Below are 26,768 nucleotides of genomic sequence, written 5' to 3'. Positions count from 1 at the left end.
TCAAGACATAATGATTTCTACATAAACCAAAGGGTGATCTCCACGGAAGTACTGAGGCCCTTCCAGGATGAGGCTTATAATTGGGTTGATGCCTATGTTCCATCCCATCTAACTTTAATGGATATCAGCAGGATCACATCTGGGAATGAAGGCAAATAGCCTAAAATAAGCGGGTGCAAAGCTCAGCAGCCCACCTGCAAGGCAACACAGATCATTATCAACGTATCACCTCGGTGCTCTGACTCCCTAAAGAATGCAGAATCCAGCATGAGGTCTGCTGCTTAATATTCATAGTCCTCCATGGTAATGGCTCTGGTTACCTCCAAGATCAGCTCTCACTTTCTGACCACGACCTCCCGTCATTCTGCTGTTAGTAGGAAATCAATGGGAGAGGCATACGGTGTGGGAGGTCCAGCTTTCACAGGAGCTAGACCGTAATGACGGATCTTGCTCCCATAGGAAAAAGGAATGGCTACTAACTTCACTGCTGGCAGTGCTAAAAACAAAACTCATACGTGTGAAAGGAAATGGAAAGGAAACAGGAGATGATAAAGAGAAAACAGAATAAACAGAAAAGAGAAAATATGTTTGCTACTATCCAATTAGTCTTACAAATGCAGAAATCAGAGACAACTGGCTTGTTTATATTCCTTCAATTATTTGGGAGATGCTTAAAGTCTGAACTAGAAAATATAGGGATATATAAAATGCTCTTTTGCTTTGTTTTTAATTCATTCCTGCTGTGCCACTGCTGTAAACATGCACATGGGTATCTGTACATACTGAGCCACAGGCGTTTTCAAAGTTCATCTCATGAGCCTGTCTGTTTTGAACGTTAATTTAACAGCAATGTGCTGTGTTGTGTGGCCAAAGATAAGTACCCAGTTCAGGAATGTCCCCCTCACAACAATTTTCTGCAGGGCTTCCTAAAAGTTGTATGTCTCCTAGGAAAGCACACTGAGGTGTTTCTGTGCTCCTCTGATTCTAGTCTTGAAGTTAAAAAGCCAAGGCCAATGGACTTAGGCCAACTCAGCTCTATTTTACTGTACATCTGATAAGTTGTAAATCCTACAGCTCCTTTAATTCTTTTTCCCCTGAACCTTGCTGTGACTATCCCTCGGGCTCTTGTGAGAGCCACCACAGTGAGATGTCCTTGTTTTCTGCCAACTTCCTTTTTTCTCATCCACCCTCTCACACAAAATTTGTGTGTTTCCGTATTTCATCCAGTCCTACTGTCCAAGAATTTACTGAAATATTGGTTAGCTAAGGAAATTCCCAGCATACTGTGAATAATTTTCATACAAATGTGGAAATATAAGAGAACACTTCCCTCTCCATCTCTAAAACTCCCCTTCTCCCACAACTACAATATGCATTTAATACCATAACTCCCTCTTTTCATTTTTTAACCCTTTCCTAAGATATATTCCCATCAATTTTAGAATGACACCATCTCCTTATACTTGCACTTTTTCTTAGCAGTCTTCCTTCTTTCATGAGACAGTATCTTCGTGGTACTTTCTACTACAACAGGGATATCCTCACCAACATGGACAGTCCTGTTATCTCTAATTAGACCCAGAGCTCTTTAATTCATGGTATGCAGACCACATCAGGATAGACTAGCTCAACATGCAGTGGAGGAGATCACTGGGTTTAAGAAAATTTGACCTCAAGCTAAGAGCAAAAAATGACCATCCTGCATTTCCAGCAGTGTTAGAGAATTCCAGTTTTACACACAAAGTTACAGGTACACATAAACACCTCAAACAAAGCATCATGCTAAGCTGCCCATTGGATTGAATGTAGAACAATGAACCTGGCAGAGTTTATCTCCACACACACACTCAGACCCCACACATTGAGAGCGAGAACTCTTAGGGGATGTATAAAAGGCAAAGGGCATTTAGGTATCTAAAAGCAATTTTCATATTGTTGGTTGGTTATTTTATTACTTTGATAATAGTTCAGAAATTTGGAAGAGTTAGAAAAAATTATGGAACTCACAGATCTGTCTAGAAAAAAGGAGTATAGCAGAGAAATCTGTTTTCCAAGCCATTCTTTCTGATTTGGCATTGATGAAAATAATTGCAAACTTATTTTTGTCATGGTTGTGGTAATATATAAAAATAAGTTATTTTTCCAATTATTTTAAGAAGGTAATATACCTTAAAAAAAAGAAAGAATGCAATGAAAATTTATTCCTTAAAACACCTTTTCAAGGAAGCGGGTAATTATAATACTTAAACGACTTACGAAACCCATTATATAAGAGAACTGCTTTATTGATCAGCACAAGTTATGAGTCAGATTGATTCTGAACACAAAACCAACACCATATATAGCTATAGTGGCAGATTTTTAGAGAAAGAGGAAAAAAATGTTGAAATGGAAATAAGGGAATCTATGTATTAAGTACTTCCTATCACTTCATCAAGTGTGGAATGCAGAAATGTGGATATAAGTCCAGGAGAAAATGGAGGAACTAGCTACAGTTCATCCACCATAAAGGAAGAACAGAGTCAAATCTGCCAGCAGAATCCCACCTTTTGTTTCCACCCTATTTTTTTATCAACTACAAAGCAAAAAAGACGTGGAAATTTTCTGAAGCCAGCACACTGCTCTCAGGAGCACTGGGAATGCACCCTATTAGATACTGGGATGAGTAAAATGTTTGGTCAGGTTTCTTTTTTTTACAAAGAAAAGTAAAGTATGTATGTAAGGTTTATATTTAAGTCCAACTAGTCACTCCAAACTTGTTTTAAGGATAAGATATTTTTAAGAAGATTTGTTCATATAAAAGTGAGGTTGCCTTGGCAACTGTAACTATAGAAAGTCAGAGTAATTACTTTCACAAAATCCTTCCTAGTGCTTTCTCCCTCTTAATAGGAATGTGTAAATACCTTGTTTTAAGCTACATTTATCAGAAATATTACTTATCATTGATGCTACCCTTGAGGCATGGGAATCCGAAAGTAAGTGCTTAAAGTAGGTTGAATAGTGCAAAACCAATTTGCTAACACTTATTTAAATTCAAAAATGAAAGTCAGATCATGCATATTTGCTCTTGCAGGGAAGTGAAAATTTGAAAAGAATGCAGCATTCTGTTTTCATATTTCAAGATCTCATTGAATAAACTGTGCCATGTATTCATCTACTTTCAAACACAGGAACGAGTCACTTTTGTGAACAGCAAGCAGAAAGAATTAAGGTTGCAGTTTAATATACCTAAACTACATTCATGCAAACAGATCTACTGAATCATTGCACTGCATTGCAAACTGTGGACTTATCTGTGTGGCTGGGATGAATGTAAGGTCTCTTCATCTCTTCATTACATGGTAGAAATGTAATCTGTTTTCCCTGGCACAGTGTTTGAGATCCATCATAAACAATACTTGGCATAGTTTTTCTGACCCCTAGGCTTGTCATTCAGTAACATCCAATTTTTCTGCTGTGCTTATTAGAGTAGATGATGTCCATTTAGGCTTGATTCATTCCTATGGCCTTCCTTGTCTGATAAATAATATTTCACCACAGACCTCCCTCTCAGGCCATGCTGTTCAGCATAGAAATTAACAGTAGTTTCCAAGTTGTCTCTTTTCATTCGTTATCAGAAGAGTATTGTTTTCCCCAACTCTGCTTCCTGCCTGTACAAATGCTGTCCCAAGTTATAGTTGTAAACCACACACTTGGAAAGCCAGAGTTATACTGTACAACTACAATATATACCCTCTTTTTTTCCCTTGTCTATGATTCTGTAACTTAAAATATATTTACAGGCCCCTGATGTTAATATTCAAATAGGATTCAAGCACCCTGTTATGAATACTGAAAGGACTTTTCTTTTGGTTGTTAAAATGTCATTAATAAGTTAGTTACACAGTATTACAAGTGATCAAGAAGTGACAGCAGTGTAGATGCCACTAGAAATCTGGGAAACCAGCGTCTCTCGTGATGCAAATGAAGATTTTTTTTCTGCCTCTGTAGTTTTGCAAGGTGCCAGAAGTCACTCATCATCATCATCGTCATTGTCATTATCATCATCATCATTCCAAGCAGTCCTGATATTTTTCAAATCCAGCCATCCATGCCAGTTTGTCTGGGAAAGCAGCAGCATTGAGCACAATGGGTATCAAATTCATGTGACTAGTATCTGTTTTCTAGCGATTCCCAGGCCTACAGAGAGGTTAACATCCTCTAAATAATTAGAATAATTCTTAAATTTTTTAATCATCTCCAGTGACTACACAGAGACCTTGCTTCAGTGAAGTGCATTTTCAACATTGTAACAGTATCAAGGCACTCAAAAATACAGTGTGATATTCACAAACTTAAATTTTCCACTAGCTTCCCAGTGATTAGCAGCAAGACCACCTAAAACGAGACCACTCAGCTTCATAAGATGGGTGCATCGAACATAATTATGTATCAAATCCTGAATTTTGAAGTCAAAGGAGACAGGAAAATTTAACCTGAGGATCTCCTGTGATGTCTGTTTTAGGTTAAATTAAATATAGCCTTTTAGCCTGTGTTCAGTCATCCTGGCTTGTGTTCACTTTTATGTAGTTTGACAAACTGAGTATTTCCAGGTCTTTCCTCAAAATATTAATGGGACGACGTATACTGCCCCATACTCTTGATTTACCTTTTGATCAATATATTTGTTTTCTTCAATTGCCGATCTTTTAGAGTGGTCACATGAGGAAGAAGATGCTGAAGGAAGTCTTCGCAGCAAACAGCTGGTATCTTGTTGCTGGCGATCAATAAACTGCTTCATAAAGCTTTCCCTTGTGAACAGAGAGAAGACATTGATGGATTAAAACCCCAGGAAGAGTTAATATCTGGTTTTCTTTATGACATTTCACAACCCATTAATGCTAAGATGGACAAATTCAAAGAAAAAGTTTTACGGGATGGATAAATGGACAGACTGCCAAAACAACTGATAAAACTTAATTTATTAAAGAAATCCATAGCTGAATTGAGAGGTGGGTGCTTTGCATGTAGTTACAAAAAACCAAATTCTATTCCTTATAATATTTATTTATTTATTTACTGGTTAAAGTGCTAATTATTTGGAGTGCCTTTTGCAGTTTTCAGCTCTTTTGAGCTCATTAAACAGCGAGTTGTTACTTCAATGTAAATCAAATGCTGCTATAATCCAATGGAAACATACTCTCTGCAAGAAACTTGCTCTTGAAGATTTCAAACAACATCTGTTCATATAACTGCTTTGAATGCCAGTATTAAGGCGCTTCAGCAATTCCCTGCCTCATATATACCATGTTTAAAATGTAGAAGCATTTCTGTTTCCAACAAATGTACGTTTATCTTGCTGTATTTTACATTTAGTAGAGTTGCCCTATTTTCAGTGTAAACTGACTACGTCAAAACTAATTTTTATTTGGAGAGATAGTTCTGCACAGTACAGTAGCTTCAGATATAAAGATACGATTTGCTAGTGATGGTTTGAAGTCTGTTTCAGTAGCTAGCATGATAAAGCTTTTGTCTAGAGTACGCTGGAAAAAACACAGCTAGAAAGAAATACCAAAAAAGACTAAGACTAGAAGAATGCCCTCAACTGAGTGTCTGAGCCTTTGTTAAGGTGAGTTTTACAGGAAAGTGCTAACTATGCCAATACAAAGAGGGGACAAGGTCATCACAGAGTAACCGGTATTGGATGGCCTGTGTTAACCCCTCTAATGATTTGCTGCCAGTTGACCTTATCTTTAAAAAGCTACATGAGAATTGATTAGACTGGTAGTTGTCTGTGGCAGCCAAGACTGTAAAATCCAAATGGGAGTGGAGAAACAGCACCACACTTTTCAATCGTATTGTACTTATGTCTGTTCCGGTCAATCTAGTTGGCTTCATGAATACTGAAGGAAGCCTACAGTAAGGCTGGGGAGAACCTGTTTAGAAAGGCCTGCAGTGACAGGACGAGGGGAAATGGCTTCAAGCTGGAGGGGAGCAGATTTAGATTGGAGATTAGGAAAGGGTTCTTCACTGTGAGGGTGGTGGAGCACTGGAACAGGTTGCCCAGGGAGGTGGTTGAGGCCCGTTCCCTGGAGATATTCAAGGAGAGGCTCGACGAGGCCTGGGGCAACCTGGTCGAGTTGGGGGTGTCCCTGCTGACTGCGGGGAGGTCGGACTAGATGACCTTCGGAGGTCCCTTCCGGCCTGGGCCATTCTATGATTCTATGATTCTATTCTATAATACATTATAAGGAGTGCTAGGTTTTGGTAGGTTTTTTTTTTCCAAAAGTAAAAATGAGGTAAAATCAAAATGTCACATCGTTTCAACACCAATGTTAATTCTGTTTCACCTCTGATTTTCTGAACTATCTGCCTAATCCACAAGCAAAACAGTTAAATATTTTCCATGGTATGTGGCACCACACAAGTTTGCAGCATACTAGCAAAGGAAATATTTCAATACCTTATTTTTGGAACTGTGAAATCTGAAGGGAGCTTGGAGATTTTCACCATTTGTGGCCTGTTTGGAAATTTTTCAAAGATGCGTAGACGCAATGGAAGCTTCTCCTTTGTGTCTGCATTTGCTTCACTTTGCTTTAGCTAAAAACGAGGAGATGAAAAAATGACAGAAAGGAAAATTTTACTGTGTAAGATCCCCGTCTTAGTCTTGTTTTTCAGAACCCAAGTAATAACAGCAATCACTTAAAGAAACAGAAGATGGCAGCAAAGAACTGCAGAGTGTAAATTTGATACCAGTTTATTGATCTGCTTGTGCTAGAAGCTGACAAATACCTAACAATGCCATGCCTTTAATTGAAATGGGATGATTGCTAATAACTTTAATTTTAAAATAGGAAGCATATTAGTGTCCTATTCAATATGCTTGTTTCTATGTTTTCTTCACAGATCCCTAACACTTTATCAAGCAAATAAACACCCGTGATTTCTTATTAGGCACATCTTTCTGTATATGCTGACAGCTCTTCAATATTCAAATAGAACATAGCATTTTTAAAAGAAGCAATTTTAAAGGAATCCAGCTCTCAGAAAATGAAAATAACAGGAAAATTACATTTAGATGAGTATTATAAGTAATAACAAAAGACTCAAAAGAATCCTTCTACATCAGCAATTCTGATACTGAGCTGCAGCAAATCACTAACAAATGCTGCATTTATAAGTATCCAAAACCAGTTATTCCATGGAATATCACGTATCTAAGCACAGAAAAGGCGAATACATCTATCTATGTGGACAAATAATGGCTAAATCTAATGATGTAAGATAAAAAAGACATGACATGGAGATATGATTCCTGAATTCTGATTACTTTATGTCGCTATTCAATTGTGTCATTGCAACAAAACACCAAGTCAAAAAGAATCACTGAAATGAATTTTTACATTTATTTTAAATGGTATGTGTATTGAATCCTATTTCAATAAGCATACAGCTCACTGAGATTATTTCAATTCTCCTTCTCCCATCTGCTTGTGAGCACCGGCTTAGAAGCTTACGTTTTAAAAGAGATTTTCACCATCAGCACCTGCAGGGAACACTGCTGATAGACATCAGCTATAGATTTTTACTAGGGGCAATTGCCCGGGAAGTCGAATGGAGTTTTAACTCTCATTTGCACTGCCTAGTGAAATGCATGCTCCCACAGCATGCTACAGAGCAACTGCTCTGCTGCACTGTCATGCCACCAGCAACATCACCACTTCCAGCCAGAGGACAGCTCGAACTGAAAATCAATTCATATTTGGTTGGATAGAAGTTGTCATGTGGACTGAAAACTGAAGAGCTACACACAAAGACTAATGATTAATGGTAAAGCACTGAGTCAGAACAGAAGGGGAATATTGCGTAAATCTCTATTATGTCCAGTCCTATTTAATTGCTTCATTAATGATCCTTAAAAGGAAGAAATTACAACATTAATGAAATTCACTTGATATTAAAATGTGAAGAGTTGCAAATACCATGGCAAACAAGGAAAAGGACAGATTTAGAAAAAGGGGAAGGAAACAATAAACTGAAAAAATTCTAGAGCAAGAATAAGAGCAGAAAATAAACAACTTGTACTTCAATAACAGCAACAAAAGGCCAATTTGGGCACCAATTACATTAGCAGCCGAAGGCTATACTCACAACTAATTTCTGTTAGTTAGACATGATATAGTGTTAGAAAATGGTACAGAAGTCCACAGCTCCTCTCCATGCTACTTTGAAGAGACCATATTTGGGTACACAGTCACTTCTAAATACCATTTTATCAGTCTCACACTGACAAGCCAAAATAGTGCAGAACAGAGCCATAAAAAACCAGGGGAGAGCTACCTAAACTGACTGGGGCAAGGGAGAAAAAAAGAAAGGAAACACAAGGGGCCCAATTTTTATACTAGACCCACCATAACTGATAATAAAGTAAGGGGAGGAGATATGATATAAATTTATGTAAGAAAGATTTGGAAACAAATTATTTCAATAATATAAAGAGTATCCCAAACACAGGAATGGGAGGATGAAATTAAGAAAGGGAATTCTTAGGCTAAGAATAAAGATGACTATCCTCACAGGGAAACCTCTGAGTGTTCAGAGAGGTCTCTGGAGAGAAGTGCCTCATCATTCCAAATTCAGGCTAGACAGACCCCTTGAAACGCCAGAGTACTGCAGAAAGAAATCCCTCACTGACAAGGAAATGAATTGGATAATCTAGCAGGGCTTTTCTGCAGCACTGTACCGTTGAAAAGCTTTAGGAAGGAGTGATTTTTAGAGGGGAAAAAAAGGTTTCTAGTTTCTGCTGGCTTGCTTTTTATAAGAAATCATTGCATAAATATGCAGATTTTGGCATGGGCAAACAATATCTCTTACAGCTATGAACTCCAGTTTGCAGAAATCAGTCAATACAGAATAGAGAGCATATGATAGATTGCAATTCTGTCTGAAGTCTTGGTGCAGAACAGATCAGGGAGAGCATGGAAGCAGGAAACTGTACCGTTCAAAAGGTAAGCAAGGGGACAGCAAAATCCCCTGTCTGAACAGGAGAATGATTCAAGATAGGCTTTAAAATAACGTAAAGTCAAAGCAATTCCACAGAGCATCTCCAATTACTCATGCTGTGATAATATCACATATTGGGGAGCATGAGGCATTTAGCTTCACTGAGTTCTTTCCTATGCATTTAGGGTGTAATTGTGGCTCCACATGACATACATCCTATTTTGTATTGCTACTTAAAACCTTTACATTTCAACTTTCTTTACTGCATACCAAACACTTATATTTTTTAAAGGTATTAGATTATGTTGAAGTGTAGCAATGATGGTGTAGAGTGTTTCTAGTAACAGCTAAACCCAAAATAAAATATCAGGACATTTTATCTATGATTTTAAATTTTATTTACTATTACTACCATTGGCAAGGAAATACACACTGAGCTGATTTGCTCTGCATGGTCCTTGATTTCCAGCTCCAAAGAGCCTACTGGGAGCAGTTCACCAACATTGTGTCAGCCTGGCCTGGCTAAATTCTCTTGTGGCTGCTAGAACAGTTCCTGTAAAGCCACAGAAGGAATTTATGTCTATTTCCATGGTGCTTGAGTTTACAGCACAGTACATACAGTACCACTGTCTGCTCTGACCCTACCTCAGGAGAACTTATCCAAATAGTACATAGCTAGTGAGGAGTGGAAGAGAGGAAATCTTAATTTGGGATTCCAATGGTTGCTTGAATAATATGTTCAGGTATGGGTCCCTGAAATCCAAGCTCTCTCTGGTCTGTTCACATAATTGTCTTAGATCAATGCAAAAGACAGCTGTGAGAACAGCAGACTTATTGGTGAAGAGAGCATATCTGTGGGTTGTTTTTTTGTCTTCCAGAAAGGAATTATGGCCATGTCTTCATTTGGTTCGGAGCGGTTTGAAGTGAATCCCCCAATGTTGATGTTTGCTGGTTTAGTTTATGAGCTGTATTGGTAAGCAAAATAGATTCTTCTTGGAGGAAGCAAAGCCCCAGGCTCCACCTTGGTGACACACATACACACTCCGGGCCCTGAGACTGGTGTAAGTATCAGAACCGATGACTGGTCCTTAGGGTGGCTTCACCCGCCATGTGTGATGGGGCAGGTAGCCTGGTGTGAGACTGAATCCCTTCTGAAGAAAAACCCCTCAGCTGCACACACTGTAAAGGTGGTGGCAGCAGCGACTGCTTCATCGTACTAGTTCTCCCCACAGCGCAGCCCAGGCATTAACGCGGATGATCTCATTCACGCTACTTAATGCAGCTTCAGCTGTAAATTTATTTTGTGACTTCAAGGCTTCCTTACCAAAAAAAAAAAAAAAAAAAAGGTGATTGCTAAAACCAGCTTTAGTGTAATTAAGATCTGGGCCCTTAAAACTGAAGAAAACCTCTGAGTGGTTGTCTTAATACACATAGTAGCATGAAGGGCGGTGAAACTGCAAGACTGGGGTACAGGCAGGGGGAAGAAAAGAGACAGCAGGTAATGACCAGTGAGAAAAGGGGGCAGGGTTAGCTCTTTAACGCGGATGCACCCTGGCTGTGGTCAGACAATTGTGCTGGGATGGTCAGGAAAGCAATCACTGCCTCGCTGGAGATAACAGCCTCACCAGCAGGAAGCTGGCATCTCACACGTAACCACACTGGTCCTATTCATAAACCATGCCACCCCTGCCAGCTACTAACGTCTCTCATCTGTGTTTCAGAAATGAGAGTAGTGACGTTTAAAAATGAAAAAAAAAAAAGCACTACATTACAGTACTAGAGCCACACGGCCTTATGTAGAAGATGAGGAGACTAGGACAATAAATAGTGGTGGTTCTAAATTTTTTTATCTTAAAACTTTGTAGCACTATAGTCACCCAGACTACAGTCTGCAAGCGTGGTCCAGAGGAAAGCAGTGAGTTCTTCTAAAGAGCATACTCCAACTTCTTTGACAGCAGTGACTGAAGTTGCTGAAAAACCATTGAATCAATGGAGTGAGACAAGCAGCAGGCTCTGATTAGAAGAGCATTCCCACAGTCTCTCCCCACGGACCCCAGAAGAGACATGTCACAGTGCACCTCACATCTTCAGGGTGGTGTCACATCTGCCTTCCAGCCTACGCCCCCTTCTACAGGAGCAGGATGTGAGAAGTGTCTGCACATGCAGAGGTCTCATTACGGACTCAGGTGGGAGCTGGCAGCCTACCTAGAACGTGGAAGTGCTCTGGGGTCTGGTAATAGGAACAAGATCACTTCAGCAGTTCAAAGGGCTAAGGGGAGTATCTCTTAATGTGATCAACTTGCATTTAGAGACAGAAACATCCTTGGAAGTAATGTTCTTGGCAAAGCAAATCGAAAGCTCAAATTTAACACAGTAATTGAGTTTCTAAGACATTGACACTTTGGTGAGAACATACCAAAGGAGAAACAGAGCTAACACTAGCCAAAGGGTTAAGACCTACCCTTCCCAACTTTTTGCTTTGTTCTCTATTAATTTCATTCCTATCATTGAAGAAGAGCCAGTTATGTTCAAAATGTAACGTGTGAAAGATTCGGTTTTCATATGGCCTGTGAAGCAAGTGTATGTGAACTTCACATAAACGCTCAGTAAATATTTCAATGAAATTAAATTATTATGAAAAATTTACTGCAATGCTCTAACTCTTTCATTTTAGTTGACAGTTTTCGTAACAGGCTGAGATCAATCATGTTCAAAATTAAAAGCTTTGCTACTGATGTACACCCGGTTTATTTAGGAACTGGCCAGCTGCCCGGAATAATTTCATGGTGACTGAAAAGTTCAAACCTTTTAAGAAAGTTCAGGGGGTCTCCCTACAGGATAGTTTTAAATTAATATTGTTTGGTACATTATAATGCACCGCTATATATGAACATTTTTCACTGCAAATCTCCTCTAGGGGTTTTATCTGAAGAATAAAGTGACTACACAGTATCTGTGTTAGACTCTTAGCAGGATATGCTGTGTGCTCCAACACTAAACACTTTAAGCGCAAAAGTGCGTGGGGATGAAAGACATTACAAACTGATACCAGGAGCCATACAACAGTTTTTCAGAATTTTTTGCTTGCCCAAATTCTCAGATTTACCATCACCTTTGGCTTGGCAAAAGGAGTTTTGAATGAAATCCAAGTAATTAGCATTAAATGATATGTAAATCAAACAATTAAAAATCAGAAAGGCAGATTAAACGAGCCACATTTTTCCTTTCTGCTATTATTCTGAAACTGCATAGGTCTGGTAAATTTTTGGACATGAATGGGCTACAGTAAAAGAAGATATGCATATGGGTAAGCTTTCACAGCCCACACTCAGCTTTGGCATCAATTTGTATCAACATTTTTGTACCTACATTTGATTTAAAGTTCACTACAAATCAGCTGTTCAGTCACTATTATTTACACCTGCGATTCCATTAACAATGAAGAAAAATATTAATTTTGTTTGAGTAAACCACAAAAAGAGGAATGTAGAAAAGCAATAAGAAAATCAAGGTTTAAAAAAATGTAAAAATTTAATTTGGGTAAAAGTAGCATTTGCAGTATTAAAAAGGAACATTCATGTCGTGTAGATATTATTAGCATGTCTATAGTGCTACAGAAAAGACTGCCAAGGGCCTAATCTTTGCCTAAGGTCAGATGCTACCCACTGACTTCAACCACAGTTCATAATATTTGGCTCTTGGTTCCTCTAGACCCTGTATGGTGGCCCTGAGACATAATTACACCAGTTATTTTTCTACAGGTTTTCCAATTCTTCAAGGCATCTAAAACAACGCGAGAGCTTTTATGAGCAATTCCCCTGAGCAGCCCTTCTGTAGGATTGTGATATCTGTAGGATTGTGTGTTGCCTACTCTGAGAGGGAGAAGAGCTTGTGAGTTTGGCTCAAGGTGGGACAGCCTTACGGGACTGTGTTTCTTGTCCGCTCTTTCTTTGAAAGCAGTCCCTCAGTTAAAATATTTCCTGAACTACATCAAAGTATTGCCTGGGAGGTACATGAGAGAGGCAGCAGCCAGCAAACAGTTAAGTGGCATGCACAGGCAAGGGGTTAAGGCTTGAGCTTGCTCTCCTGTCCTCTTTGAGTTAACTGCCTAGATAGACCAGTCACGAATTTTGCCCTTCGGGCTCACCTAGACAAATGGGGACATTGCAAGCAATAAAAAAATTCTCCCATGTAGGGACTGTAAAACAGAACCTAAATTGATTTTTAACCACATTCTGCGCCGCCTTGGGGAATTTTCAGTGAAATGTACCAAAAAATATGATTACAGTGGTGCTGGCATTCACAGTAGGGACTGCACTGTTGATAATATAAGGGTAAAATAAACTGAAAAAGTTCCTGGTAGATGGAGGAACAAGATCGCACATATATTCCTTATATGCACAAGACTTTTTTTTTTTAAATAAATAACTTTTCTGTGTCAGGGTTTATATGCTGTGTGTAGTACGATTTGATACTGTGCCTGCTATTCCCCAATTGTTCATTTAAATAACTTTTTCCTTCAATTTTGCATGAAGTCTTCCAAATTAATAAGATATTGAGTAAGGTTTCACAAAAGTGGGTTTTTAAATAACTTCCTTCAAGTAATTGTAGCTCCTATCAGTTCTTCAGGAACAAATGCTGCTGACAAGATGTGATTGCAATTCAAATGGTATGAAACTCCTCTAGCAAAATTTGGCTAAGATTTAGTCCATTTATCTAATAGAGGACAGGAATCCAGCGTGTCAGAGAGTTTGCCTTTGAGATAAATAAGATGAATTTTTCAGAGCTATTACTTCATCCTGTCTACAGACTCAGGCAAACATTGCTACATTGATTAGACTTTAGCTGTATTTCCAAATCTTTTTCCCCTCTGCAGTGGCAAGAATTATACCATTTTGAAAAATGTGAGATCTGAGATTCTGCACAGTCGGTGTGTGTAATCAGGGCCCCAGGGATGTTCTTACCAGACCAGATTCAACCTTCTTGCCTTTAGGCTGAGATACCTACCTGAGCTAATTAATTTATGGTTGTCTTAGTCTCTCCTTATAGCCGGAAGTGATGAAGAGGCACTTGCAGAGGCCACTTCAGATCTTGGGCTGGCTCTATCTTTCAGACATGCTCATCTTTTTCCATTGACTAAGAAGGGAACTTGAACCCAGTTCTAAAGAATAGAATCCATTCTAAAGAACAATCAGATGTGTGACTCCCAGTGTTAGGCAGGATGAATCTAGGCCATAGCACCTATGATGGTATTCATCTCTGTTAATTATAGTTATCCAAATGTGAAGAACATCGTATAATCATCTAGACACCTCCTATATTTAACTGAAAAAGGTATTTCTAGATATTGACTCATCACATACAAACACATACGTAAGACAAGCAAGATGGAATATTACCTTAGGGTATCTCCTTCATTGAATGTAGAGACAGTATAAAGCTACATCTCATAGCTTTATAGTACATCTAGTACTAGTACATCTACTAGTAATTTACTGGGGTACGGGCCAAAGATCTGGAGTAAGATTGCCCGTTTGTGACGTTGCTAGCAAGGCTGCTTGTGTTGTTTTGGCCTTGGCCAGTTGTTGCTCTCCCTGATCATGCCTGAGCACAGTTTGGGGCTTATCCCAGCTGGGGACATTCCTTCCTATTTAAGTGGCAGGTAGTCTTGGAAAGGGAAAATAACTTAGCTGTATGTAGAAGCCAGGCTGTGCCAGATTTAGGGATAGAGAGAGGGTCCTGGACAGCTCTCTCTGTTGAAACAGATTGGCTAAATTATAAGCTTAGAGAAGATGCTCTAGTTTAGATAAGATAAAATGGCTTATTGTAGATAAGATAAGCCTTATTTTAAAACAGTTTGGAGGCAGGTACATTTTTGGATGGATAGTTTACAATAGATTATGGAAATGAAACGTAACTCTAGAGCTAACACGCGTAACTACTCTTTCAATAGCTTTTTCACATATAAATACAGCTTCACCATTTGCATATTAATTATTTTCTCTTGGGCTAAGTAGCAGAAATATTTTTGTTTCCATACAAAGGTTAGTGAGTTACAAAAGAATATCCATTACAATAAAAAAATGCATTACATGCTTCATTTCACCAGAGGAAACTGCTTGAGACTTCACTTAAACTAGGCATCAGTAATTGTTATGAATTGTGTATTTGATGACCGATAAGCAACTGAAATGTTTTCAAGTGAACAAAAGCACAAGATGTATGAATTCTGCTCTTCTACAAACATAATCATTCAATATTGACTACGTACAATGTGTTCATCTTCAAGACTCAGGGTAAAACTCATCACAATCTCAAGGGATGCTTCTGCACAGGAAGGGAAGGAAGTAGCATTGCGGGACAATTCAGAGACTCTTATGTCTGCTTACTGAGACCCCACACAATGGAAGATTCCTGGAGGTAGCTTTGTAAAGGGCACTTACCTGCACGTAGCCAAGACACACAACTTCATCTGCCCCGCTGAGTTCGCAGAAAAATAGAGCCAATCTGGGAAATTATAATTGCGGACAGACTTTCAAAGGCTCTCTCCACAGGCAGCTCCCATTTACTTAAAAAAGAGCTGAAGAGACTCAGAGAGGCAGGCTGTGACTGGCCAAGGAAGTCATCATGTTGGCTTCCTATCAGGATACAGGCAGGGAGAGGTATGTATAACGCTGAACAGCAGTGAGGTCACACACACAAAAGACTCAATCTGTAGAGAATCTGTGTGTCTCTGCTCACAGCTTACTGAAGTATAGAAGACTGGAATTCGATCCATCCATACACACATACCCTTTATTCCATGTGATTTGTATAGGCTGATCTATGCATTGCCCAGGGTATTACACAGGATAGATCACCACTAAACTGGTGTGGACATAAGGCATATCCAACCTGATTTACTACTAAGTTTCATCTGTGTAGTAGGAAACACAAGCATGCTATGTGAAACCTAATTCCAGATTCTGAAACCAACCTATATCTTCCCCATGAGTTTGTGAGTGTATATGTGTATATGCAGTTAGGTGTATATGTTGAATGACATTTGTCACAGATTGTGATGCAGCTGCTTGTGCAGCAGGCTGCATGTTGTTTCTGTGGGTTATGGCAATGTAAGCCTATGTTTGCTTCGGTTTAGGTGTGCTGCAGCATCTATGGACATTCTTGTAAAGTCATACTTCTCGGGCACAGATCAATACAATAATATCTTCTAACATACAAAGGATCTCTACAAACAGGATAATTTGCTCATGATCACTGTAGCTAGGAGAAGAATGCTTCACCCGCAACATGGAATACAATTCAGGTGAGACACCAGACAAATCTTCCTAAAAATGCCCTAAGTTAAATAGCAAATGTGAGAATGAAAACATTATTCTTGCTCTCACTCAGAGGACACGCTAAGCAAACCTCAGTGCACAGCACTTTCTTTGTTTCCAATGCTTTTAAAATAAATGCCATTATCGTGTGGATTTGTTTCATTAAATGTATTCAGCTAAATATGTATAAGATTGTATACTTGATCTGATCTACATATAATTGATTTTTTGGGGATTGGAAAATCGGAGGAGGGTCCAAAAAGATCTTTTCTGTAAGGTAGTTCTAGAGAATACAGAGGCACACTTTTCACAAGGAGACCTGATCACAGGACAAGAAGCAAAGAGCACTATTTGCTTCATGAAAAAATCTATTGAGATAGAGCAAAGCAGATCTTCACTATGAAGACAATCATTGGAGTAAATTGGCCAGAGAAGCTGTGGAATTTCTATCACTGGAGATATTCAAGACCTGGCCTAAGAGGATGCCGAGTAACCTCATCTAATGGCCTGCTTTCAACAGCAGGTTGTACAAATTAGCTCCCCCTTGCCTTTTTGTGGTTTGTTTTCTTAGGGTTTTTTTTTTGAACCAGAGGCAGCACACTTAATTTGACACAGGTTGTCTGAGTTTTATATTCACTGCAGTTTTAGAGTATTTCTCCATATTACAAATTCACACCGAAACTTAATTTAACCAAAGGACATGCAGAGGCAAACCTATAGGAGTGCTAACTGGGAGGACACAGAGGCTGATCCAAATTACTTAGAAACCTTCCTGGCTGGAATAGATGAAAAGAAAGATAGTGTGGTGTTACTGGCTGTCCTTTCTCCCACACAAGTTTGCTGATGAAATTTTAGCCGGGGCTAGATTCCTGTGTTCTGTTATTCCCTTTCACAAGAGATGGGGACGGTTCTCCTTGTGTTCTTGTGGTGATGGATTTCTTCTTTAAAGAGGGAAAGGGTAAGAATTCTCCCTTAATTCTGAAATAGTGCTCCCACTCGTTCAATATTATGCAGGAAAATGGTGTAGGCTTCCACTTTTTCTGTCAAGTTTTAAAAAGAGTGCCTGATCCACTCTTGAGGGACTATAAAGAGAATTCCTCTGAATTCTAAGTGGAAAATAAGTGAACTACTTATACTCAGGTACCTAAAAATGTTAGTAAAAATATAATTCATTCATCCTTCTAAGCAGCTAGCTTTTCTTAATGACTGAACAAGGAATTAAATCTCATGCAAAGACCAAGCCCCTACTTTTATAAGCATAAGGTAATGTGCAATATGTACACAAAAGCATAGAATAACAAGCTCCTACGGGCCTAAGACATGGTTCAGAAAAGGCAGAACTGCGTGACACAGAAGGACCCAAAGGTAATCACATCATGGATTTTCAAGGATCCAGTTGCCATCAAAGTAACAAGTAATGCTATACAAGCCCTCTCCTTCCTTCTGAAGAGCTACAGGACTCTCCCTTAATTCAGAGGATGGAGCATCTAGAATCACCTATGTGTGCTGAGAATCACTTGCATTTTTCTTGGGTATCAACCAAATAAAACAAAAAATAAAGATTAGATGAGCTCCTAGTGATATAAAAGCTAGGTAAACATTTTCTTCCCTGGTGGTATAAATGAAGCAGCAGAAGCTTACATTTATATTTTTGTTACTGCTATTCACACATTCATAGGAAATCTGACTCCCATCTCTCCTCCTTCAAAAGTGTGTGCTTTGAATATGATCTTTGACTAGAATTTTCAAAGGTCCCTATTTGATGCAATAAAACCTTCATCCAAGAGAACCTCTCTTGAATTTAATGTGCTTTCTTGACAAATAATACCGTATTGCATATATTAGGGACTGGCAATTTCTGAATGAATAGCTGGCATTTATTTCACCATTGGGCATCAAATATATAAGCCAGAATTTGTGATCCATATATATTGTTTTTTAAAAAGGTGACAGATGAGGTAAGATGTAGAATAAAACCGAAGGTGGAACTACAGCCTTCCCGAGTCTTTCAAAATTCTTAAGTTATTAAAAAAGGAAAAATCTGCAAGCAGTTTTCCAGATGACCACAATTTCCAGTCTTGAAAGGAAAGCTTGTTTTCTAGACATGGACATATTCTCTGTAAAGTTTACTACCTTTGAAATAGTACTACTTTTCATATACTCTGCACATGCTCTGCATATGCTCTGCATATGGCCTGGGAATGGAGGACCAACTTGAATTTTGTGAACTTTCTACTATCTTCCTTCTGTGATGAAAAGAAGGATTTAATGCATTTTATGTAGTACTTAAAATTCAGTTTGGAACCATTATTGCACTTTTCATTTGTTAATAAAATGTGTTCGACACTTATCTTTCCTGCCACTTGTTAAAAATCCATTTACATGGGATCAGATATAATGAAAAGGTAATTTTTCATTTTTGTTCTATTTTGCACTTATTTCCCATTTGGAATTACCGCAAGCACTGTCTTCAGAATAAAAATACTCTGGAGGCAAGTAAATCTAACTAGGCTTTAAAAAGCTCCTTGATTTTCACACACACATTCATATATATATAAATTTTTATGCCCAGTGTGTTTAAATTAGATATACCAATTATAACACCTTGTTCGCACAATATGTTCACGAAAAATCCCCTTGCTGAAGCTCCCTCTTTAATGCTGAAACCTCAGCACACAAAATTTGGAAGTGATGCTACTGCTGAAATTGTCACTGGCATCTTCCTAGATCTGCTGAATGCCTGGTGGTGCTGGGTGAAAGGCACAGGGCTCCGGCAATGTGTTATGACCAAAACATGTTCAGCATTCCAGAGTGGGATGCAGTAAGACAGCCAGGACCAGATGAGGTCTCTGCTTTGTAGCTCTTCGATGTGTAATGCTAATGGGGGTCCAGATGAGGTCTCTGCTTTGTAGCTCTTCGCTGTGCAATGCTAATAGGGGGGAAGGGGAAGGAAGGGAAGGGAAGGGAAGGGAAGGGAAGGGAAGGCAAGGCAAGGCAAGGCAAGGCAAGGCAAGGCAAGGCAAAAAATACCTAGATGATAAGAACCAACCCTGCCTGGTTAAGAACCATGCCTCTATAGAAGCCTTTGATGAGGCTCTTAACCTGCCCTGGCTAAGAACATGCCCTGGTTAAGAGCCATGCCTCTATTGAAGCCTTTGATTTTCCACTCCTCTGCTCCCGGTTTACAAGGTGCTCCTATACATATGAAAACACTTAAGTCCAGCAAGTAGAAAGCCTCGAAATCCTACCTTTTCCATCTCTACTGGTAGACAAAAACATCTCTTCTGAGATATCACTCAACATAGCTTTTGGAGCCAGGTGGCTGAAAAATCGATTACCAGTGTTTGACCCACTATTGTCCCTGGTTTCCATTAAAGGCAGTAGTGAGCTATAAGCTTTGCTTCCACTTATCAAGAATATGTGGGGAGAAAAAAAAAAAATCAAAAGAAAAACTCCTTCACACTGAAAAGTACAACTGGGTCATAAAGTGTGAGTGCAGTTTTGCTCCTCACTGAATAAAGGAGTTGTTAATAGGTTTGTTTGCATTGCTAGGACAGTGAGACTCCTTCGTATTAACAGGAGTAAGGTCAAAACTGCCTTCTGAATGAATAATGACTGTAGCTGAATGGTGTGGACTTCCCCTAGAAACAGCCTGCTTTCAGACACTAAGTTGCCTCACCACAAAAGAGATCTGAGGAGAGCAAATGGAGACAAAGGGAAAACAAAAAGTAGAAATCCCTGAAAAACAGTACCAGTACAGTATCAGCAAATTAGCTGCATGCAGGGAGACAGGGCTTCTGGTTATTTCAGACTGCTTTGCTAACACTTTTTCTATTATGGACTAGATATTTTGCATTCTTGCTACAAAGAAAATAATTTCCAGGAAATGATGTTACAGAAATTCTATCCCAGTAATTCCACATGCTGATTTATTTACTTAGAAAAAAACTAAGAGTATATGTAACAAATATTAAAAATTACTTTTTCCAAGATGTATTACACTGCCAAATTTGCTTGCTATTTTGCAGATCACTTCAAATAGACTTACCCAGGGAAAAGAAATTTCGGTCAGATTCTAACCCTGCATGTACAGGTGCACAAGACAGAATACAGTGGAAGGAATAACAGACATGGTAGGAAGGAGAGAACACTAAGGAAACATTTGACTGGGATTTGACTCTACATCATGAGCTAGGGGGCATCAAATGAAATAATCAAGTGACAGATTCATAAGTAGAGAAATAAATATTTTTTTCACATAGTGCTTCATTATATTTATCTTTGCTACTGCAAGCAGTAAGTGCTAAATAAATACATAGATTTGAAAATAGATTTAACAAACACATGCAAGAAAAAATCCATCAAGGACTACTAGACAAAGATATGCTGTGCTGGATACTGGAAGTTCCCAAGTCCCTGGAGAGTGACTAACACTCAAGTATGAAATATCACTGGAGAATGAAATATCACTATATACCTTTCCTGTTCCTATGTTAGTCCCTAAACATCTTTTACTGACCACTGTAAGAGACTAGATATTGAACCAGGAGGACCTTTGCTTTGACCCAATACAGCTGTTGTTGTATTCTGAGCCTACAGGTTCCTCCTCAGCAAGCTTCATAAGGTCTAAGCACAATATTGGCATCATTTTTTTAGCCAGAAACATAGATACGGAAATTGTACTGATTGATCACAAGAAACTACGAAGTGATTGTCAGTGCCTTGGTTCTACTATCAGGTGACAAGGATACCGATATAATTAGATCTTGGAGGGAGACATGGGTTACCAGAAACTATCCTTACCCCAGAAACTGGGGTTTCTAGGGGTAAGGGCTGCAGAAGGCTTTTCTCTGATGCCAGTGGCCATCGTCTTGGATACCAAGCAACGTTATACTTAAGGAGCAGTAATTGTAGGGTAGAGGTCCAAAAGGACTTATATTTGGAAGTAGTACACTTGGGTCACGAAAGTATAAGTCTCTAGCAGGACTTGCTCTCTTAGGACAGTCCACTGCCATTACAAACAAGATATGCAGGTACTCCACATCATTTCACACATGACAATGGATAAAGTAATCTTGTGGAATTAAGACACGCTCAGTGAAAAAAAAAAAGGGTACTACACACAAGGAAGCTCATTAGATGCAATGTTGGAGCTGTTAAGGATTTAAAGGTTTTTTTTATAAAGACCAATATTCTTATAAGACATTCATACACATTGTCAAGCTTTGGGAATTTATTCAGCACTTACATAAAATTGGACTGATTTTAAAAAGAATCTGTTATCGCTCTGCAACCTGTAAAAATCAGGGCACTTTGAAAAAAATCTGTATATTTGACAAGTTTATTGTGTGTGGGTGTGTGCGTACACCTGCATCCACATATGCATATGTAACAAAGGTATTTGCAGGATCCGAAATGGAGGAAAACTTTCATGATTCTGAAATGGTTTGCACATATCTGTGTGTCTGTACATTCAAAATCACACAGGCTGACGGTATTAGAGAGCAAAAATATATATTATGTTTTTATAGTTGGGCTGGAAAGCAGACCCAAAATATACATTTAGGATACGATAATGAGATGCCTAGAAAAGAAAAAATATGCACCTGCAAGTACACTCAGGAGGTCTTCACATCTTTTACTCTTCTCAAATAACATAAAAACAACCGCAAAAAGAAGAGCCTGTCCTGACATTTTGATCGGTGCTTTTTTGCCCCGAACATAATTGCTTATACTACTGCCCAGAGGGTACCTCATCCTCCCAGAAGTAACATGTTATTTTTAGTGCAGAATGGAATGTAGCACATTGCAAGCATTTTAACTACCTTGAGGCACTGGTGGTATAACCAAAAAATATCTGTTTCAGAGACTTTTTTGTAAAAGAGAACTACTAAGATTCTTTAGGTTTTAGTTGGGGTTTTTTTTTCTTTTTTAAAACCTGTGTGAAATATTTTAAACATGACTGAAGTACACACATTTCTTTTCAGAAAGATGTGGTCAATGCAAAATGAGTCTCTTTGTTAGGAGATGAACTATACCTTTTTCTACAAGTCTGTGCTCCCCTATCCTTGTTATTAACCTGATGTTTGAAAATCTCTGACCAGTAGGTAAAAAAATAATTGTTATTAGCTTGCATATTTAATGGCTACAATTCTATAGACTGCTCTAAGGTTGTACTTGACATACCAAGTCAGTGATTGGGTGGCTGGCAATGTAATTCAGAAATCTTGGCTCCTACTTGATCATTGTGTGAAATTTTTACTGAAACACTGTGCCAACAGGAACGCATTATCGCTGCACAGTGATGGCCAACACACCCTAAGTATTGCCATGGCTATGTAACATTCTTCTAGATTTTACACTTTGTCTGCTGGATAGGAACCTCTATTTTGAAGTCTGTTCATTGCAGCTGCCCACAGGGGGACCTTGAACTAACAGGTTAGATTTCTACACAAAGCAATACTGAGCAGAGATGATGATCATTATGTAGTTTGTACTGCTGTTCACCTTAGCTTTATATAACTTCATTCTGTTGAAGTTAATGTTGAAGCTCCTGCCAGCCTCACTTGCACCGATAAGTCAGTCTTAGTATTTTGCAGTGGCAGATATAACTGATTTTTAGCTACTGGGGTTCTTAACAGAAAACGATGGCAGACAGGTGTGTGTGTGCACATATGCAGGTATAACACAGAGGAAGTTTTAGAGAACAGTATTATACAAAGGAAGAATATACATTATTAATTTTCAAGGTAACAGTAAAAAGACAAAGAGAATTTAGTTGTATACATTGGAAGACAAAAAACAACAGCCATCTCATTATGAGTGACCTTGTAACTTTCTCCTGCCCCTGCTCATGCTTAGTCCAAATCGCCACATTACTGTGAGTTTAGGGAGATTCAGCAAAATCCCCACACATATGCATGAGAATATGCATTCTCAGTAACACCTTAAGTAAAAAAAAGTATATCTGTTGAAACTCTTACCATCTCTTACAAGTTACAACTCTCAACAAGTTTCCACAAATATTTATTTTTTTTTTTTACTAATACTTAAATGCATTACAGACTTTCAAGTCAGTTTTTCAAGACAGACACATTTTGAAAGAAAAGGAAATATAAGTGGTGCCAAATATAAATGAAGATCATATTATGGTACTCTCGGAGAAAATCTTCTAGCAGTGATTTGTTACAGTTCCTGAGCTCTAAAGCTACAGCTTCAGCAAATGAACTGGGAAAGTTTGATCTAGAACTGAACCAGAAAATAATTTCCTTCTCATCATTTAAAATAGAAACATTCTAAGAATTTTGAGAGAGATTCACAAAGTTTTCAAATGAGAAGAAGAAAAAGAAGAGGAGGAAGAGGAATAGAATGAAGCATAGTCCAGAAGCATAGAGCTGAGGCACAGTTGTATACCGTGGAGGACTGCATCCTCCACATTTCATCTCATGAAAATTTGGTGTCCCTTGCTTCTTGAATGGCTTTAATCTAAACCTATGATTTCTGTATAGGATGCAGTAAATGGACAAGACCTGACACTGGAAAGTCTTTTAAGAGCAGCTGTATGCAGACCTGTTGATATCACAATTCAAAGACTAAAAATGACAACCAGCATTAATGGTTTTTGTTCCTAGAGTAGCTCTGGCAAGCCTTAAAATTGTTCTCAGGCATTGCACGTAGCTTGTTTTCTTACACCTCATCAAATCTTTTCATACATCAGGAACTTACTCAAGACATATAGTGAACCAATGAAAGCATGACATTTTCCTATTATCCATATGATTATCTAGACGCAAAGGGATATACTAAGCATAAAGAACAGTATGAAACAATAGGCTACGGAATACAATTACCTTGTTCAATACAGACTTTTTTTTTTTTTTGTTAATGTTGGTAAAAGAAAGAGCCAGCTGCTTGAAGCTTCACTATTGCAGATGTTCTGGTTTCAGAATAATGCAGTCTCTTGCCCTTTAAATATCAAATCACAGATGGTTTGGGCTGCTGTGTAACTATGCTTTTGAAACCTGAATTGTTTATGGTTTGACTTTCATAAGAGAAAGAAAGGGAGGATCAAGGATTCTTCCAATACCTTATTTTCTTTTCCCTAGAACAGTCCTCTTTAAAATGGCTTGTTTTCCCAGCAGTTATTTCCCTCCCAAAAGGACAGTATTTTGCTTTTAATAAGGCATGCATGATAGTGTGGTGAGCAGCTCCCAGACCACTGGCTAGCTGCCATGTGAACATGTTCTGTGAGACACCAGGGCTCTGCATACAGGAAAGAAAAAAGCATACAGAGCCTTGGTTAGTTTATGTGCTTTCATTTTAACTGAGACAACAATAAGTGCTTTTTAGAGCTCTCTTAAAGTATGTAACTATATTTTTCTCAGTTCCCAACTCCACATCAAGGAAAAGCTTTTACTTTTGTCCTGTTTCTGGCATCCTATTTCAATTTTCGTTCATACCAGACAATCTAGACTTCCTTCTCCTACTGGAACCTAGTTTAGAATTTTTGGCTTTACTCATGGTAGTGGAGCACATGGGCTTCGGTTTTCCTGACAATCAGATTTTGACTTATCTTCTCTCTATGACCAGTTTTGCTCAAATAAATTACTTTGTTAGCCCTTATCTCTGCAAAACTCTCACAGGGGTTTAATTATGTAGATCTCTTGTCCAAAACAAAGGTAAGGATCACTGCAAAAATATTATTACTCTTAAAAGTTCACAGTAAAAAGTTAAAGAAAAATAAGCAGGGCACTTAGTTCAGGTTGCTTTCTTCATTTGTTCCACAGACAATGATACAAAAAGACAGCAGCAGGAGTGTCGGGCAGAAGCTATAAAAATAGCATGTATTTTCACTAGCTAGAAAACCAGTGAGCTCTTTAAGGTGTTAGAACTCCTTTACATGAAGAGATGATGAATATCTGGAGAGCAAGAGAGTATGGAAACCAAACTCTATAGCTTAGCATGTAGAAACAGTTAAAAAAGCAAACAAAAACTGGGAAAGCATAAATACACAGATAGACTGCTTCAACATCATGAAAGTATACTCAAGAGGCTGGTAGCAAAACCCTGGCTTTTTCTTCCTGTTCATCTGATTTAACAGAACAACAACAACAACAAAAAAACCCAAACCTGAAAATGAGTTAAAATTTGCAGCCATTCCCAGCACTGAAAGCAGAAAGATGTTATGTACGAGAGAGACAAAAAAAATAAGGGAAGATTAGGTTGCAGACCTGACTTGTGTATTTAGTTCTGGAAAAGATCAATGTCCCACTCATTTTTATCTTTTTTCCAGCGTGACTTCCATATTGGAAATGTAGTTTGTGTGAAAGCTTCCTCTCATATCACAAATTTCAGCAGTAAGTGTATGCCTTGGACATAGAAATACTGATGATCAGTAATTAGAAGGACGTTTTAGTCCAAAAGAGAGTAGTGACCATTGACAGAAGTATAGCCAACTTTAAAACGGAAAGACACCTTGAAAGGTTTCAAGAAAACTGGTGCTGCATCTGTGACTTTTTGGAGGCTCTCTTAACAAACAGATGGTTGTTTTGCAAATTTCCAACAACGGAAGGATGGGTCAATTCCTTTGACAATGGTCATGTAGAAGAGACTACAGGCAGTAACAAATGTATGATCTAATGTAAACAAAGGACTGCACTAACTGTGTCTGGATATGAAAGAAAAAGAACCAGTAGCTGAGAAAATGGGAACCATAATGATGACAGCTGAGGGAAAAAGGAGCTGAGCGTATTGGCAAGAATAACACTGAAGCACCGTAGTAAGTACATAAATAAAAAAATAAAATCCCAGTATCTTGATATTGATGCAGCCACACTGGTTAAGATGTCATTCTCTGAGGAAGAAATTATTTCTATTTTTGCCTTCTAAGACCAAATGTAACTACAAAACCTCAGTAGGATACATTAAAACATGCAAGAGCCACATTTCTGGCATATTCCCATAGCAAATGGTGAAAGTCTGGTTTCATACAGACCACAGTGCCTTTTGCTCTTCAAGTGAGTCAGGGCCTGTATTTCCTTCTGAACCAACCCAGGTGGAGGTCAGGAACCTCTACAAAAATCCTGTCGGATATGAGCCATGGACCTTTAGAAAACTAACTGAAGTGCCACTGCCAGGGAGCCGCTGCTATTTTATGAACCTAAATTCACAAATCAGGAATCCAGTCTTTGCTGTGAGTGAAGAGAGATGACCAGCTCTGAATGTTGACTTTTATCCTTCTTTCTTACCATTATCATCTATGTTCCTAATCTAAATTAGGATCCCAACCCAAGAACTTCAGTAAGATGCCTAGTGCTACACACCATGATTTTGAGCCTCAGTAATGTAAAAGCACCCATATGATTTAATGATGAAACACAGGTTCTTAATTCATTAAAGTTGGAGATTCGTGTCATTTAACTTCATCCATTGAAAGTCAAGCATTTTGCCTAATTAGTTGTCTAGACT

The 26,768-nt window shown here is 38.5% G+C and overlaps 1 protein-coding gene across 2 annotated transcripts in view; it reads right to left on the bottom strand.

Annotated features, from left to right (window-relative positions):
* NALCN (sodium leak channel, non selective) overlaps positions 1 to 26,768 on the bottom strand; it is a 251,707-nt gene that overhangs the window by 58,859 nt on the left and 166,080 nt on the right. For both annotated transcript variants that reach the window (XM_014944224.1, XM_014944225.1), the window contains exons 16-17: positions 6,443 to 6,579; positions 4,649 to 4,790 (exon numbers count right to left, since the gene is read on the bottom strand). In XM_014944224.1, coding sequence (XP_014799710.1) covers positions 4,649 to 4,790; positions 6,443 to 6,579 — 279 coding nt within the window. The remainder of the gene's footprint in view (positions 1 to 4,648; positions 4,791 to 6,442; positions 6,580 to 26,768) is intronic.

Source organism: Calidris pugnax, unplaced genomic scaffold, assembly GCF_001431845.1.
Source record: "Calidris pugnax isolate Ruff unplaced genomic scaffold, ASM143184v1 scaffold69, whole genome shotgun sequence".
Classification (NCBI taxonomy): Eukaryota; Metazoa; Chordata; class Aves; order Charadriiformes; family Scolopacidae; genus Calidris; species Calidris pugnax.
This window is presented reverse-complemented; position numbering and strand designations above follow the sequence as displayed.